The sequence below is a fragment of the Lampetra planeri genome, chromosome 40 (genome assembly GCF_965212315.1).
Source record: "Lampetra planeri chromosome 40, kcLamPlan1.2.h2, whole genome shotgun sequence".
Taxonomy (NCBI): Eukaryota; Metazoa; Chordata; class Hyperoartia; order Petromyzontiformes; family Petromyzontidae; genus Lampetra; species Lampetra planeri.
This window is the reverse complement of record NC_136146.1, coordinates 1363457-1379908: the sequence shown is the minus strand read 5'-3', so window position 1 is coordinate 1379908 and position 16452 is coordinate 1363457. Positions and strand designations below refer to the sequence as shown.

Below are 16452 nucleotides of genomic sequence, written 5' to 3'. Positions count from 1 at the left end.
TTGTGATGAGCGCAGCTAAAAGGCGTCTGCTGGAGAGTTGGTGGGAGAGAAAGAGGAGAGAGAGAGAGGGGCGGTGAGCGGCTAAAAAGGACAAAGTTAAGAGGGGGGTGAGCGGTGAGGGGCTGGAGAAGGAGGGGATGGGGGAGAAAATAATGGACTCGGGTGAGAGGGGGCCTTAGCAAATCTTTGACTAGGCCCTGACCTAGCCAGGCAAAGGGATCTTACCGGAGGAGGAGGAGGCGGGGGGGGATGTTATGGATACAACTTTTAAAGGGAGGCAAGAGAGCAAAGTCCCCATTTCGGCTGCGTTTATAAAGTAAAAGTGCGGCACGTGCCCACGCATTCACAGCAAGCCGCGGCGGTCTGCAGACGAGAAAGTCACCTTTTTTCTCTTTAACAATGAAGGATAAGCAATCTGCTCTTACTATCGTGCAAATTCTAGACCGCAACAAATATGACATGGTAAGCCCGCTTCACGCGTTTGCTTCGTGCCCGTGTATCGTTGAAGTGTTATTATAATTGTTGGCATGTCCGTGTATGATTAAAACAGGAGGGGACGTGCTTAATTAACCTGCAGTGGCTTCGTGTCATCCCGGTTCTGTCTTAATTGTGCAAAGTCATTTGGGAGCGTCTCTAATTACGCGGCATCGTCGTGTATTTTGTCTCGAGTGTATGCGTGCTGCACTGTATGTTTCACAGACACACACCCTTTGAAACGATTGCTATTTTAAGCCTATTAATTAACAAACAAGGTTTCTGTCAGAGACGTGTGTGCATTGCCTTCACATATACTGAACTCCGCGTGGAAGAGTAGGCCAAGTGCCCTTTAGCGGTGCTTTCTAGGACTCCCTCTGAACCGAGGTCGTTCTACCGGCGGTGACTTGAACGAGCAATTTCAGGGCTGCGCCTTTACTCTGCACCCACGGGAGCGGTGGGCCAGTGGCGAGGGCAGTCACCGTCCCGCGGACGTGGCAAGCGAACATCAAAAGCACGCACAGTGAAGTTTGGTGAAACATTCTCCGCGACCAATACAGCAGGGGGCAAGGCCTTCATACAGCGGTAGATTTAATGAAGGGCTGAACATCGATATGATCGATTTAATTGATTCCGTTACCAAATTAGTGCTGGGGTAATGAAATTAATTCAAAAATGGGTTCGGTGGTTAATGTCAGGACCCAACTGGCACGCGCTAACAAAAAAACACAAAATTGATGCCATGTCTTTCGTTAGTTTGTCCATCCCCCTGCACCTTCAATTCTAGCACGGTTATGCACGTGCGAAATAAGTTCAACATGTTATTATTATTATTATTAAGTTCAACATGCATACGTCACATCCACTAGATGGGCTGTGATGACATTTATCACTGATAGTTGTTGGTCAAAAGCCATAATGTTTTTCACGAAAAAGCACCAGCTTGTGTCGAGTTATTGCATGGGTGTGCAACCTGCCCCGTGGTTCAAACTTCGTTTTTGTCACAGTGCAAACGATTTGATTTTGAAAACGAGTGGAGGGATGTAATGCACATTTATAAATCTCTAAAATGATAAAAAAATGTCACGTGTTCTGAGATAAAAGGGAAGCAAAAACTCATCTGTTAAAACTCATTTACGATGAATTTGTGAAAGACATTGTTACATATATTAAACAAACAAAAATCATATATTTTTAAATATAATTGCGACTATCATCATCATCATCAAATATCAGCTATGATCGATCCACTGCTGGATGAAGGCCTCTCCAAATGCTGCCACCTCTCATGAGCTTGCGAAGTAACGATCCACCTGGCACTTACACACAAGCTGATTCCATCGCTCCATCTCCTCTGCGCGGACGTGCCATTGGATGCGTTCCATTTTTTGGCTGCCATTGAATGTTGTAGTTAACCTGGGGATGTCGTCTGACACCAGCTGCCTCCGTCTCTCTCATCTCTCAATGTCATCGCGAGCATGCATCTCACCACGCATCTTCGTGATCTGTAAATTGTAGTTCCTCACCTCAAGCGTGTCCAAATCGTATGTCGTAGCAGGTCAAAAGCGTTCTACTTTGGGGAGATTGTTACGTTACTTGTCATCGCTGTTAAAAGAACCAAACATTAAAGACCTGTTATTGACGGTTGTGTGCCAACGTGAAGAGTGATGACTCGGCAAAAAAAATGTCGACAAGATGCTCTGTGGCCATGAACGAGAGACTTTGTAGAGGCATTTTTTTATTTTTATGAAGGCTGCTGATTGAAACATAAAGTTTATGGGCTTTGTTGTTCTGAACCTCAGCCCATACTTGAATATAATGAGTAAACTGTCCACCAGCGCACGCGTGCAGCACGGCTATTGCCATTTTAGAGCATCACCTTTGGAAGACGGAGTGAAAGTGAGCTTAAATAAAAGTACTAATCCTGTTTCATCGCTGTCCATAGCTTTGTGACATCTCCGCAAAAACGTATAATTCATTTTGTAGGTTTCACAATATGCCATACTCAATTAACACGCCATTACACATTTTCCACCGTGTAGCTTACTACACTGTAACATATATCTGAGAAACACTCCTACCTTCAGTAGGTAAGAACTTCTATAAGTAAATTTTCTAAAACTGTATGGAAATGTCATTTAAATAAGATATAACATGCAATATATGAGCATTTTTCCTCTGATAAAAATATCTTTCGGGTTTGCGTTTATATAACGTGTTCGCTGTAATTATATCGTGTTGCACTGCCTGTTCCCATGCTTTCTATGCTTTCTGTATTTCTTATTCTGGAGTAAAAATGGAATTTGCAAAAAGAAAGGACATTTGATAATGCATGTATTCAGTAAACATTTGATGACATCAAATGTCTATCTCGTGCTGCCAACTACAACACACGATGAAGCGAGCTGGACTCTACATTTCATGAAAATTCAACACATTTATCAATAACACCACCACCCTAAAATGAAATACTACATAACAGGTGACGTTTCAGGCAATAGCCCTTCTGCATGAAACGTTGGTTATTCCCATATGCATTTTCTTTTGAGGCAAGTGGCATTACCGAATGTGTTTATCGTGTTTGTTATTTGTGTGCCGCTTGCCAATGCAGCGTCGCACGTGGTTTGTTGTTGTTGCTGCTGTTGTTGTCTGTTTCTGGACACCAACAGAACCCAAATTGGTCAACGTTCCATCTTCGGATGTCCCCCGCCCCCGCAAAATATCGATGACGCATTCCTGCGTTTCATCCGTGCCCCTTCCTTGAACAGCTGCCCATCTCAAACGGCCTCCTGGACGGCTACATGGGGCACGGTCTGATGGCATCATCTGCCATGGACATGTCTGGCAGCTCCTGCGCTGGTGGCCTGCCCAGCCTGAAAAGAGAGCTCCCGGTCAGAGGTGATTGAACACAGAAACCCACCACACGTAAACCCAATAAACATTTTTTTTCATACACAACAGAGTTTTTTTTTGCGTTATATCGCGTAAATATAAATGTGAGTCGTTAAATCCGCCACCACCGCAATACAGCCAATTAGAAAGGGTTTGTCACGTAAACAAAACGTGCCAATTCGTTACTAGTACAGCACACTCGAGTGTTGGAGAGTAAACCCCCATTCACAATTTTAAATATTGTGGGTATTGGGATTTTTTTTTATGTGACAAACCTTGCTAATTGGCTGTGTCGCGTATGATCTAACCCCAACACCTCTTATATATGCTTCTGGTCGCCTACCTGTTAATGTTTTTTACCAGTTCAGGTCCCACTGAGCTCCACAGCTCTTTTTCAGAAGCGACCCGGCACATCACAAATGACAGCTCAACGCAATTGCTAAACATCAGGTGGAAAGTTATAGCGGCCAAATTACTCTAAACGCACGTTGATTATGAATGTGGAGGGAAAAACCAGAGGACCCGGATACAAAAAAAATCCACATAGTCACGAGGAGAACATGCAAAATTTAAATATAGAGGTGTCCGGGTCGGGATCGAACTCACGACCTTCTGTAAGCCAGGCGAGGAAGTTAACATCTTGCCACGTGTCAGCCAACCAAGGCACTGTGCATAGAAGAACCAGCAAGTGCAAGCGAAGTTGTATCTGTGTGCGTGTGTGTGTCGTGGGGAGTGGTGGTGTAGCGATTTGGGCGCTGCACTACGAACCCGGTGACGATTTTCTAAAACGGTCATTGGCATCCCCTAGGTCGACTCAGCTTCAAATGGGTACCTGGTACGATGTGTAAACATCGCCACTGGGGAGACAAACGTGGCCGGGCGTAGTGCTGGCCACCTACCCACTCGTGTGTTGTGCCGACCTTCATAGGTGCTCGTTAACAGCACTTACCCCAATAGTCTGTTAAGGCTATACAGGGGATTTTTTTCTTTTGTGTGGCAGTGTGTGTACACGCTATGCTAGGACCATACAACCCAAGTTCATTCCGCAGCCATAGTTAACATCAGTGACGAGTTAAATCAGTTTTTAAATGAGTACCACCTCTCACACCCTCAACCCATGATTTCATGAATAAAAAAGCATTTGGGTTCATGATTAGAATCAATACATCTGTTACGATTCACAATATATGTTTGGATAAAGACACGTGATTCCTGGTTTGGCCAAACATTCATTGGCTCTAGGGGCTTAAACTTGTACAGCTATTAAAAGAACGTGAACTCATCTTACAAATTTGAACGTTGCATTTTCATTTGCATACCTTTATGATGAGGCAATTAGAACGGTTACCAATCAAACTTTGCTGCTCACAATTTAAATGTTGAACTTCGTGCCACGATTTCACGTGACAATTTTGACACGGGCAACACTTACATTCTTTATTGCACAATGTATAGTTTAAATTTTAATCACTGTTTAAGTGATTTGGTTTGAACCCCTGCCCCGTACCTGTATGACGAGTTTTAAAACATTTCGCTATCTAGCACGGACACGCGAAAATGGCAGATACAGACACAAACATCGTATATATATATTTTTTAACTATAAAAACACATAGCAGAGAACAGAACATGTTGCTCACAGAAAATACTCGCGAGCATATTTATAAAATGTTGACCACTTGCACTGGCCAAGATGTTTTTGGAAATGAAAGCTTAAAAAAAAACTAGAGACAGCACAGAAAACATTGACAATGGAAGCATTTCACCATCTATAAATGCCGGTAATTATAAGAGTACATTTTTGGCTTGTTAATCAATTTCAAAGGGTTGTTTTTATGTGGGAAAGGGAGGGGGGTGGTGCAAAGGGGGGGGGGGGGGGGGCGGGGAGCCTAAGGCACATCCCAAGAGAGGAAGAAAAAAAATCTCAATCAGCAAAGGCATGCACAGCGTGCGGAACCGGGAGTCCTCGAACAACAAAGTGGATCCCCGATGGCACGGCGGGGTGGGTGGTACGCGTCGACACGGCCGGGTTTTGAGAGGTTCCGCGACAATCCGCAGAGCCCGCGCGCACTCTCTCTCTCTCGCCCCCTTGCACCGACGACGATGACAGGAGAGAATGCACGCACGAAAAAAACAAAAACACAGATCGACCTTTGTTTTGCGTTCCCCTAAAGAAAAAGAAAAAAACCCTTGAGGCACCAAAACGGACGGAACGTTGAACGCGACGCACGCACCACGCGCACATTTTGTGGGAAATGTCCTTGCTGTTGTTGTTGTCATTTAACCTCCATTGATTGTGAGTGTTGGCGCATGTGATGCACGTGAGTGAACGCATTCAAGTCAGCACGCTGTACTCCTCGTGTGCATCATTGCGTGCAAGTGCGAATGCACGCACGAGCCTAGGCATGCGTGGACTCAAGCGTATGCAGAGCGGTGGCACAGTGGTTAGCGACACTGCTCTACGAACCCGGCATCCCGAGTCCGGTTCCATGGCCACGGTTAACATCAGTGGCGGATAACTGCACTGTGCCTGAGCCATCCCTTGAGGTCCACTCAGCCGTCAATGAGTGCCTGGTGCAGGGTTTAAACATCAGCACTGGGGAGATTGTCAGGCGCAGGGCTTACTCGCTAGCTGCACTTGCCCCAACATCATGTGTGGGTTACATGGGCCATTTTTATCTTAGGTTAGTACGTGATGATGTGGCGAGAAAGCAGTTAATCATAATTCCATATTTGAGCAGCAATTAGCCGTGTGGAATCCAGCCCAGTTGCATGGTGATCTGTTCAGCGAGCTGTGTATAGATGTGCGTGCAACCGCTCGTTTGCTGGATGTGTCTCTGCGCTATTTTTGTGGAATGTCGCTCTCTGGCAGAGGGTTGCTTGCGTTCTAGGCGTGTTTATCTGACACTGGGCATAGTGACCACAGCGTGGTTTTTAAGGCACGTGATAATAAGGAGCACCGCCGTGTTAAGCATGCCATTGTGTGGGTTTTAAACGTAGGTATTCATTAATCTGTAAGGCTGCAAATAGCCGGCGCTCTGACAGACGCCGTGACTCGTTGAATAGAAGACCTCGCGGTGAATATTTCCGTGAGTAAGCCTTTCTCGAGGGGCTCTGTAAAGCTCCCTCGAGTGGAGACTCTTCTTACCAGCAGTGGCGTCAGAGAGACATTTCAAGGCTGCACCTTTACGGACTTTTACCCTTACGTGTTTTACACAAATGCCCACCAACTTCTCAGGCTCCCCGCTGCTAATGCGGGGGCGCCGAGGTGGCGAGATGTTAACTACCTCGCCTGGTATGCAGGAGGTCGTCGGTTTAATCCCGACCCTGACGCCTGCTGCTGTATATTTGGAGTTTGCATGTTCTCCCCGTGGTCCCGTGCATTTTTCTTCGGATCCTCCGGTTTTTCCCTCCACATTTAGAATCAACGTGCGTTTAGAGTATTTGGCTGCTTTACATTTCCACGTGATAAGCCACTTCGCTGAGCTATCGTTTGTGGCCAAGTCGCTTCTGAAAAAGAGCTACATGGCTCAGTGAGCCTTACCTGGTACAATAACAAAAGGCTCGTTGAGTTAATACTTGGGGTAGCCTGGCAGGAAATAAAATTATCTTTCACCCATGTGCAAAAATCCAAGACGTGTTCTTTACTAATGGACTTTTCTTCAATCTACAGAACCTGAGGTCAGAGCTTTGGCCAAGGAAAGGCAAAAGAAGGACAACCACAACCTGAGTGAGTTCTCACAGAGTTCACGCACTGCGCGGTCACGTACACACAAAGTTTAGTTTTTTTAGGTGGCAGGGTCGCGCAGTGGCAAACACACTTGTTCCTCACAGCAAGAAGGACCTGGGTTTGAGTCCTGATTTGGGTAACCTTTGTGCGTGTGGTTTGTACGTTATCCCTCTGCCCTGCAAGGGTTTAGTCGGAGTTCTCTCATTTACTCCCAAAGTAAATAACGACAAAAAAACCGATGTCATTTGAATGAAGTTTAAAAAACGAATGCAACTTGTGTTGGCCAAACATCCGAATGCAGAACCCCTCCTGAAAAAAAGCATTCGGACTTAGTGTGACATTCCTGGGTAAACGTAAATACATTTAAGTGGTAACAAAGCAAAGACTGCGGTCCTCTGACACTCACCCGTGCCCCTGTGTGACCAGTTGAACGACGGAGACGGTTCAACATTAACGACCGCATTAAAGAGCTCGGCACGCTTATTCCGAAATCCAACGATCCGTGAGTATTTACGTGTTCATTGTTTTTTACTGCCTACGTGTGCCTCTCCCCATAAAGCACGCGATGCTCACCGTAATCAAAACCGCTTATTGGACCCTAAGTTTTTTTGTGTTTGACTCTCGAGTGTTGGCAACAGCGAAAAGAATCTTCACCCTGACTGTTTATGGCACAACCTCAATGTCCAATCCACCGGCTGTTAAACATTTTACACATTTATACGCAATGGCTCTTTCGCCAGGTACAGGAAATAAAGCGATGCAATAAATGTTACAGCTGCCGCCAGACAAAAGGCAATGATTTATCGTCCGCCCAGTTCAGCCAATGTGTCTCCTCTTGGCTGTTGACTCACTAAACGCTTCAAGGAATGTCCAACTCAGAAGGGTAAATAAAGTAGACCAATTAACCCTGCTATTATTTAACAGTGTCCATCAAATGATGAACGGCTCACAGTCATAATACTTGGATTTAAAAAAAGCACTTATGCCGTTGTCAAAGCCACGTAATCAATAACTGGAGACTTTAAAACACCGTGTGACAGAGATGGCAATTAATGCATTGCAAAACATAGGCCAATAATGGAAGCAAGCATTGTCTGATAGTAAATTTAGATCCACATGAGATTAGTTTGGTATATTTCTGCACGAAATTGGGTCATGTAAAACGAAAATAATTGTTTAGCATATAAGGCATGCACAATAATAATTTCCAATCTTGTATCAATCAGCTGCTGGATGGAGCCATCCCATGGGGAACTGTCTGATCACGCTCCATCATCCTGGTCAGTGTGAGTTCTTGAACAGAGGGGCACAGAACTGGCTCCGATTTCACCCACCATTGGTGTTAACCCTGGCCAGGCACCAAACTCAGGTCACCGAGATCAGAGTGCAGTATGCTAGGAACTGCACTAATGCTCCGCGCAAAACACACAGCTTATATAAATGTGGCAGAATTGTACATACGTGCTTTTTTTTGTTATGCCAGGCTAGAGAGCACTTACATGTTAATGTCTTGGTAGTTTAAATGGGCAGTGCACTACTCTTGATAAGTAAAGTGACAAACGTGTAAAGTAAACTTGGACTACTGAATAGAATGCAAAACAAGGATGGAATGCGTAAGGATAACACCAGATAACAATAACAAAAGCAGACAAAATAATAAAGATCCGGTATTCTTACATTTCTCCCATCTCATCAGATTTCTAAGCCAAGCAGTTCTGAGCCGGGTTAGTCCTTTGTTAAATGATCTCTGGGGCTTGCCGGGTGCTGTAGGAGTGAGGGCTGCAAGGTGCCCATAAGGTGGCAGATTTGAGTGCCACCTTCTGACACCCACGAAAATTCCTCCCACGTACAGCGTCCTCTTGAAAAAGGAAAAAGCCCCGATACTCAGCCAATGCTTTCTGGGTAAATAATTGGCGCAAGGTCAAGAAGGTGCGGAGAGCGTTTCATCTTAACGGAAGTAGAAGCACGCGTCCCCACTACACAGCGCGGCACGCCACTCTTAGAAAGAGTAAGCCATTGTGTGACCTTATCTGTCAAATTTCACCTGTACAGGAATAAGCAATACTCTATATGATCTTCTTGAAAGGGTAACCCATAATTTAGTGCTATATTGTGCTACCAACCGCTTTTATCTTGAACGCTGCGACCTTCTTTTTACAAGGGGGCCCTTTCGTTTTGCAACCGAGCGATGCCATAAAAAAATAAATGCAAGCCCCCTTTTTAGTTTGCACACATTGGAGAATTGGCGATGACTTTGGTTTGCTCCATTATTTGTGAATGCCTTCACTTACGCAAGACTGCTGGAGGAACATTTACCAACGCACAGACGGCGAAGGCGTTAAATGCCTCGGAATATTCACGACGCCTTCCATTGTTGTCCGCTAAGAGGGTTCTAATTTTATCGCAGTATATTTTTTGTGCATGCGTTGCATTAATGTACAACTTGGCAGGCGTGTGCGATAGCATTCATGATGACACAGGCACACTTCAAATGGAGTGCAATTGGATATTCCACACTTTTTACAGGCACGCCAGACTCTCTGGAGCATTGTATTAAAGCGCTCGCGAATATTAAAGACATGTAAACTGATTTGTTCCTCCGTGATTGGATGTTCTAGTGACTTTGTGCAGCTAAACATCCATTCCCTTTTCATTTGTATGCGGCTACTTTCATTGCGACATAAATGTGGTTAGTGGCAAATACTGAACCTGCGTAATGGTCTGAACCTGTCCTACTCAAACCGTTTATCTCCTGGGTGGTAAAGCGTTGCAAATGACCCAAAGTTCACAGGACAGATCATAGTAAAATTTACATTCAACCAGTTTACGAGCCCACAAGCAGAAAATACTTATTATTTTTTATAAACCCATAAATTATAATCGCTCTACAACAAAGGAGGGGGTTTTGCCTGAAGCCTCGCCTAGTTTATGTTGGCCTTTTAGGGCGGCGTGATCGACAAACATATTGATTTTCTGTTGTCTGTGATTATTCTTCACAACCAGTGCATCATCATCATCACTAAAAGATACTGGAATTAAAATGAAGTATTATACATTTCAGCGAATCAGTCGACTTGTACGGGAATTTCCGCTACAACCCCTCACCCTCCTGCTGTTAATTTAGCTGTTTAATCATCGTGAGATTCATCCTCATTGCACCACCTCTGTGAAACACGGTCCCCAGGTTTTTTTGATGCAGTGTACAACAGTGGGTTCCCAGTGAAAAAAAACAAATACTAGCTGCAAAAAGGATATGCCGTGTTTATAGCAACTGACGTTGAGACAAAACACAACATCAAATCCTGAATCAGTGGCAGAGCTAAGAAAAAGTAATTGTAAATCATTATGCATTATATAAGTCTTTTGACTACCAATGAACACCAACATTACATATTTTCCTTCTTCAGAGTTAACATTCATTGACACTGAACACCTTAAAAGCTCATTGGCTTTCACATGCGCTATCCACCGCTGAGTGGCCATTATGTTAAAACTAGTGACACTCACGAGTGACTACCCCTTGGCTTCCACGGCCGTCTGGAACGTGCTTACTTCCGATATGAGGAAGCCACTGGAGATGTGCATTTTTAAATAGCATAGATTGACAACTAATTTCTTCAAAACTTATCGTTGTGTTTAGTTTGTCGTCCTTCTCCCGCACCTCCGATTAGCACGGTTGGCTACGCACGGTGCGAAAGAAGTTCAACATACGTACGACAACAGCTAACAAGCTTACTTAACTGCCGCTCCGAACCAATTCCCACGCCGCGCACCGCAACTCTGTCCCGTATCCCGCAAAATCGAAGCAAAATTGGCGACACTGCCAGTGGCCGCTTTTAATCGACGCGTGATGTCATCGCCAGGGACATGCGGTGGAACAAGGGCACCATCCTGAAGGCGTCTGTGGACTACATCCGGAGACTTCAGAAGGAGCAGCAAAGAGTCAAGGAGATGGAGAATCGTCAGAGGCGTCTGGAGCAGACCAACAGAGGCCTGATCATGCGCATGCAGGCAAGTCTCCATCACGAGTGTCTCTTTTTTAAACGACCGTCTCCAGATGACGTGGGAGCTTCCTTATAACTTTTGAGAACATGGGTGGCACTTCACTGTGGCGAGGGAGCGGAGCATCGGCGGCATTGCTCGAAGGCGAAGGGACGAAACGACAGAATTTGGGCGACGATTCAATTCGTGGACCGGACGGAGGATAGGAAGGAGTCAACAGGCTTACTTTAACAAGTACAACTGAATTTCGATTTAAAGCTTTCGTGACTGCAGGGATTCATCTTCTCGGTTCTTTCGGTAAAGTCACGTAGAAGGGAAATAATAAAATAATAAAAATAAAACATAATAAAATAATTCTCACGACGTTTCGGCCACAACGCAAGCAGCCGTCCTCAAGAACAGGTCTGTCGGAAAGACAGCGTCTGAATGAATGCTTGCGTTGTGGCCGAAACGTCGTGAGAATTATTTTATTATGTTTTATTTTTATTCTTTTATTATTTCCCTTCTACGTGACTTTGCCGAAAGAACCAAGAAGAAGTGCCACTAACATACGCTGTTACGAATGTAAAGATTGTTTGACTGTAATCATATTGATAGTGCGGAGACAAAACACACAAATATACAACATGTTTGCCTGAGATGGAACGGGGAGGACAGCCTGCGGGTGGGGGGGGTTAAAACAAAAATATTGAGAAGCAATGTTTGAGTCGAGTGGTTCTCGACCCGGGGTGCACGCTGCACCCCCTGGGAGTGCGAGATGCTCTTTCTCGGAGCGCTAGATGCGGCCAGATTTTGGTTAGAAGGCGAATCGTCGAAAACACAAATTTAGCACGGCGCACGTAAGTGCAACTAATACTTTGTTTAATCAAACCCATGTGTGTTTATTAACATTGCAACAATTTTGTAACAATTGAGAACCATAGGGGTGCCAGAGGCTGCAGGTAAAGGTTAAGAACCACTGCTTGGGACTGTTCATCTCAAAACGTCGCCTGTGCAGCCGAGGTTCTGCGTCACCAGGGGGCGTCACGTGCCACACATGGTGGCTTGAATCGGGACCACAGAGGCTGGGTAACCAATCAATATCGGCTTCTTTTCCGATGAAACTCCACTTAACGTTTTGCTGTACTACTCGCTACGCATTAATGCGCGACGATTAATCGCTTAACGAGAAGGATTCTGGGTTCCCCGCACACATCTTAAAGTCACGGAGACACAATGGGCATCGCCTAACCCCTATCCGTCACACACATCCCATGGAGTCGGTTGTAATTTCAATGGCACATCACGTGCATCATAGGTGCCTTATGGAAGGGCACTCGCTACATTGTTCCATAAAAAAGAGGATTCAACGTGGGAGATTAATGCAAATGAGTGCATTGGGCTTCCACTCAAACAAAGCGGATCATTTCTGGGATTTACATTTAAGGCAAGTAAAGTGCTGTAATCGCCACTGCTGGTACAACATTTCTTCCTGCTTTGATACTGCCACGTACAATGAAAGTCCAAGAAAATGCATCAATGTCCTTGGTGATAATTATGACATTGCGTCATCGTCATGATAAGCCATGAGCGATCCACTGCTAAATGAAGGTCTTTCCAAGCCATTGCCAAGCTCTAGCGATTCTCTGCTGCAACAAATATATGACATCATATCCCGCGTTCGCATACCCGCACTGACCAGAGTGGTAAAGTATGGCCATCCAATATTCTCGAATGACGATTAAGTTAACGGATTATTTTTAAAACAACCCACTTACATGACACTCATTATTGTGCTCGACAATGCTAACACATTAAAAATCAAACGCTTTGTCCTACCACATTTCAGTAAATATATATTGTAGTCCCATCAGCCCGTTGACTCTCCCGACCGATATCATCAAGCAAACTCTTGCGACGTGCGTCTCATCACGCAAGCAAACGCTCCTCGACACCGAGACACACAACAACTTCATCCTCTTTGTTTTTTTTGGTAAAAAAAAGTCACGTGGGTGAAAAAATAAAAATAAAAATGAAAACAACTAAACGAAATCAGTTGTTTTCATTATTTTCACCTACGTGACTTTACCGAAAAAAACAAAGAGCATGGATCCTTGCAGTCACGAAAACTTCAAATCTAGAACAACTTCATCCTCCGCGAAAAACCGCCCCACGTGTCGGCTATAGGAGCTGGAGATGCAGGCGCGAGCTCACGGCCTTCCCAGCAGCTCCCCGACGGGCCTGACCAACGGTGACCTCACCGGGCAGCAGCTCATCAAGGCAGAGCCCGAGATGGGGGGGCTGCAACGTCTCGACTTCGCCCTGCAACACGCCGATACCGCCGTGTCGGGCATACCGGACCTCGGAGGGGGCATCACGATCCTCGACCTCAACGAGGGGACCTTCGGCTACACGGATCCCCTGAGTCACCATCACCACCACCAGCAGCAGCAGCATCAGCAGCAGCATCAGCATCAGCAGCATCAGCAGCATCAGCAGCAGCAGCAGCACCAGCATCATCAGCATCGGCTGCCAACCGAGCTGCTCACGCACTTAGGCGATCCGGTTGACCAGTTTGCCGAGTGCTACCCGTTCACAAATGGGCTGCGGCTCAGGGACTTTCTTCTGGACGACGGCCTGTCACCCGTAGGGGGCTCGGACCCCCTCCTCTCGTCCGTCTCTCCCACTGCCTCCAAGACGAGCAGCTTCAGCGACGACGACGATGATGACGACGACGACGCCGACGGGATTTGACGTCGCCGCGCTGCATTAGCTTATGACGGCCTGCCACGATCTGTTTTCTTTTTGTTGTTTGTTGTTGGTGGTGGTGTACCTTTTTAAAAAATGTATATACAAATGTACATTGTATATGTATATCTTCAAAGAAGATCGAAGCTCAAGTGAATTATTGAAATGTTCAAAGAGAATATCTGCCTTTGTTTTGAATTTAGTTTAAATTGACTGTTATACCTAATACTTTGTTTTTAATACGAGTCTCTGCCATCTGTGTTTCACTTATGATAAAACTTGCGGCTCTACGGGTGAGGCAAGACTGCCGATTCAGTGTGGCCATGGTTTTGTTGAATATAAAAAAAAACAAGTGCTCGGTTCATGGCAGATTATTCCGTTGGAAATGCAAATCCACTTTTGTCAAGAGCGAAATGGCATGGGCAGCAACCCTTACTCATTGAGCCGTTCCAAAAATAATCATGGGTGAAACATAATAATTTTTTAAATTTAATGTAGACCTTTTTGGTAAAAAATGTTTCTAGAATAATAATTTTTATAAATGCAAAAAAAACAAAAATATTGAAATGCCGTAGCAACACTGCCCAATTTTTTTTCTAAAATGTTTGAAAAACTATTTTACTTCAGGAAGAGTGGGTGGTAATGAAGGTAGATTAATGTGCATCTCATATATATATGAAACACAATTTTACAATGAAATATTTTTCGAGGATCTAACACTGGTTATAACTTCAGAAATTTTTAAGATACTACACTACAATGCAGATTTGTTCTGAAACTTTTATGAACCAACGATTTGACAAATAATTTGACAAATGTTTCTATTGATGTGGGAAATGTAACGGTATTTTCGTATCAACAGCCCTAACCGAAATTGAAATGGCATGTTTAGGACTTTTTAAATGTTCCAGTTGATTGCATACATGGAAGTATTTATGATTCTAAGATGAATGGATAATCATTAAAAATGTCGGAATTATTTTTTTCACATTCACTTTTGTATGTTTTTGTAAATTTCAAATGAGAAATGTTCACATTCATTAAATTCAATGTTTCACAAAATTATGCCTTACCGAGTGCTGTGCATTTTTGTACACTTTTTTTCGCCCCTCAGAAATGACCATATAATTTAGCATTCGTTTAATTGGCACATCATGAATGCACATGTGCAAAAACTGCCAAAGAAAATACACTTACATTCACCTCCTTCGGTTAATCCACGGCTGGATGAAGGCCATCCTGGTATATGCCATGCCAGATATGGGGTTTGCTTGACCATCCTTCACCACGCCGTTCAGTGGGGGTTGTTGAAGGTTGTGCCCAGGACCAGTTCAACTATCCCTCTCCACTGATACTAGCCATGGCACGGAATATAATTATTGTTGCCGGCACTTACCACGATGGTTCTAACCACCTGCATCACCACGACATCGCCCTCCTGTGTGTAAAATGAAATTGCACGAAAGTTTATGCTGCATTTTAAAACTTCCTTTTAAAATTCTAGAATTATCTGCTTCTACTATCTACATGACAAAGGCTCAGTCCCAACAAGCAGCAGCCGTACTAACCATCTCACAACAACTCCTCTCCCGCGGCCCGTCCTGGCTCCTCCCCCCTTAACCAGTATATATATACAAGGTCGGGTCTCTTGGGACTTCTCTTTACTTGATACAGCAATTGTGCTGTGACGGTTCCACCTGAAGACGGAAGCTTGTGTTGCATCCGAAACGTCGTGATTTATTAATTTATTTCTATTATTTTTTCTATTATTATTTATTTTTATTCTTTATTTTTTTACCTACTTTCCTTTTCAAATTCACCTAAAAGTTGAATGCTCGGCAAAGCTGTCGTTGAGATAGTTTTACTCTTAGTGAAAGTAACATCGTATTAAGACTTCGGAGAATGGACGATTCAAGCACAATCGATTCAGCACAAAACTACACACGGTTTATAATAGAGGTGTTTTTGGGTTAGATCGCGTAAATATATAAATGTGTCGTTAAACCCGCCACCACCCGACACAGCCAACTAGTAAGGGTTGTCACGTAAACAGAACGTGGCCAATTCGTCACTAGTACAGCACACCGGTGTGTTGGAGAGCCAAGCCACAACATTTACAATCTGAGTACGACGTTTCGCCAGTAATTACAACTAGCTTCATCAGGCGACAGACATATTTGTGGAGAAGTCTTACTGTTTTGTTGCTTATATAGAGGCGTAGATGTGGTGGTATCCCAAGACGAGCTGAACACTGTCTAAAGAACACCGACTTCTTGTGGCAAGGTGACTTCTATAAACAAAAGGAATGAGCAGCAATGGGCTCTCCTTTGTCTCCTGTGATAGCGAATTTGTACATGGAAGATTTTTACACAAAAGCAACAGTTTCAGGCACACTAAAACCATCTTCTTGGTTTAGATATGTGGATGACACATCGGTGGTCTGGCCACACGGCAAAGATACACTGAACGCATTTCTAAATCATCTCAACTCGCAAAACCTATCCTTACAGTTCACCATGGAAGTGGAAGCTGACAGAACTCTACCATTTCTGAATATTCTGCTCGGACGGGGTCGAAATAGTAAAATAACACACAGTGTTTACCGAAAGAAAACGCATATTGACGCC

At 44.4% G+C, this 16452-nt stretch overlaps 1 protein-coding gene across 4 annotated transcripts; it reads left to right on the top strand.

Moving 5' to 3' along the window:
* Positions 1-329: 329 nt before the first annotated feature.
* LOC144731715 (microphthalmia-associated transcription factor-like) lies at positions 330-14890 on the top strand. Of its 4 annotated transcripts, none has more exons than XM_078612899.1 (7): positions 330-462; positions 3243-3372; positions 7040-7096; positions 7523-7598; positions 8323-8376; positions 10960-11107; positions 13265-14890. In XM_078612899.1, exons 1-7 carry the CDS (start codon positions 400-402, stop codon positions 13829-13831), a joined length of 1095 nt encoding a protein of 364 aa, XP_078469025.1. In that variant the 5' UTR covers positions 330-399; the 3' UTR covers positions 13832-14890. The 4 variants fall into 4 exon arrangements, with proteins under 4 accessions (XP_078469025.1, XP_078469024.1, XP_078469026.1 ...); XM_078612898.1 differs by having other exon boundaries at positions 8323-8382; XM_078612901.1 differs by lacking the exon at positions 330-462 and adding an exon at positions 471-997 and having other exon boundaries at positions 8323-8382.
* Positions 14891-16452: the final 1562 nt, after the last annotated feature.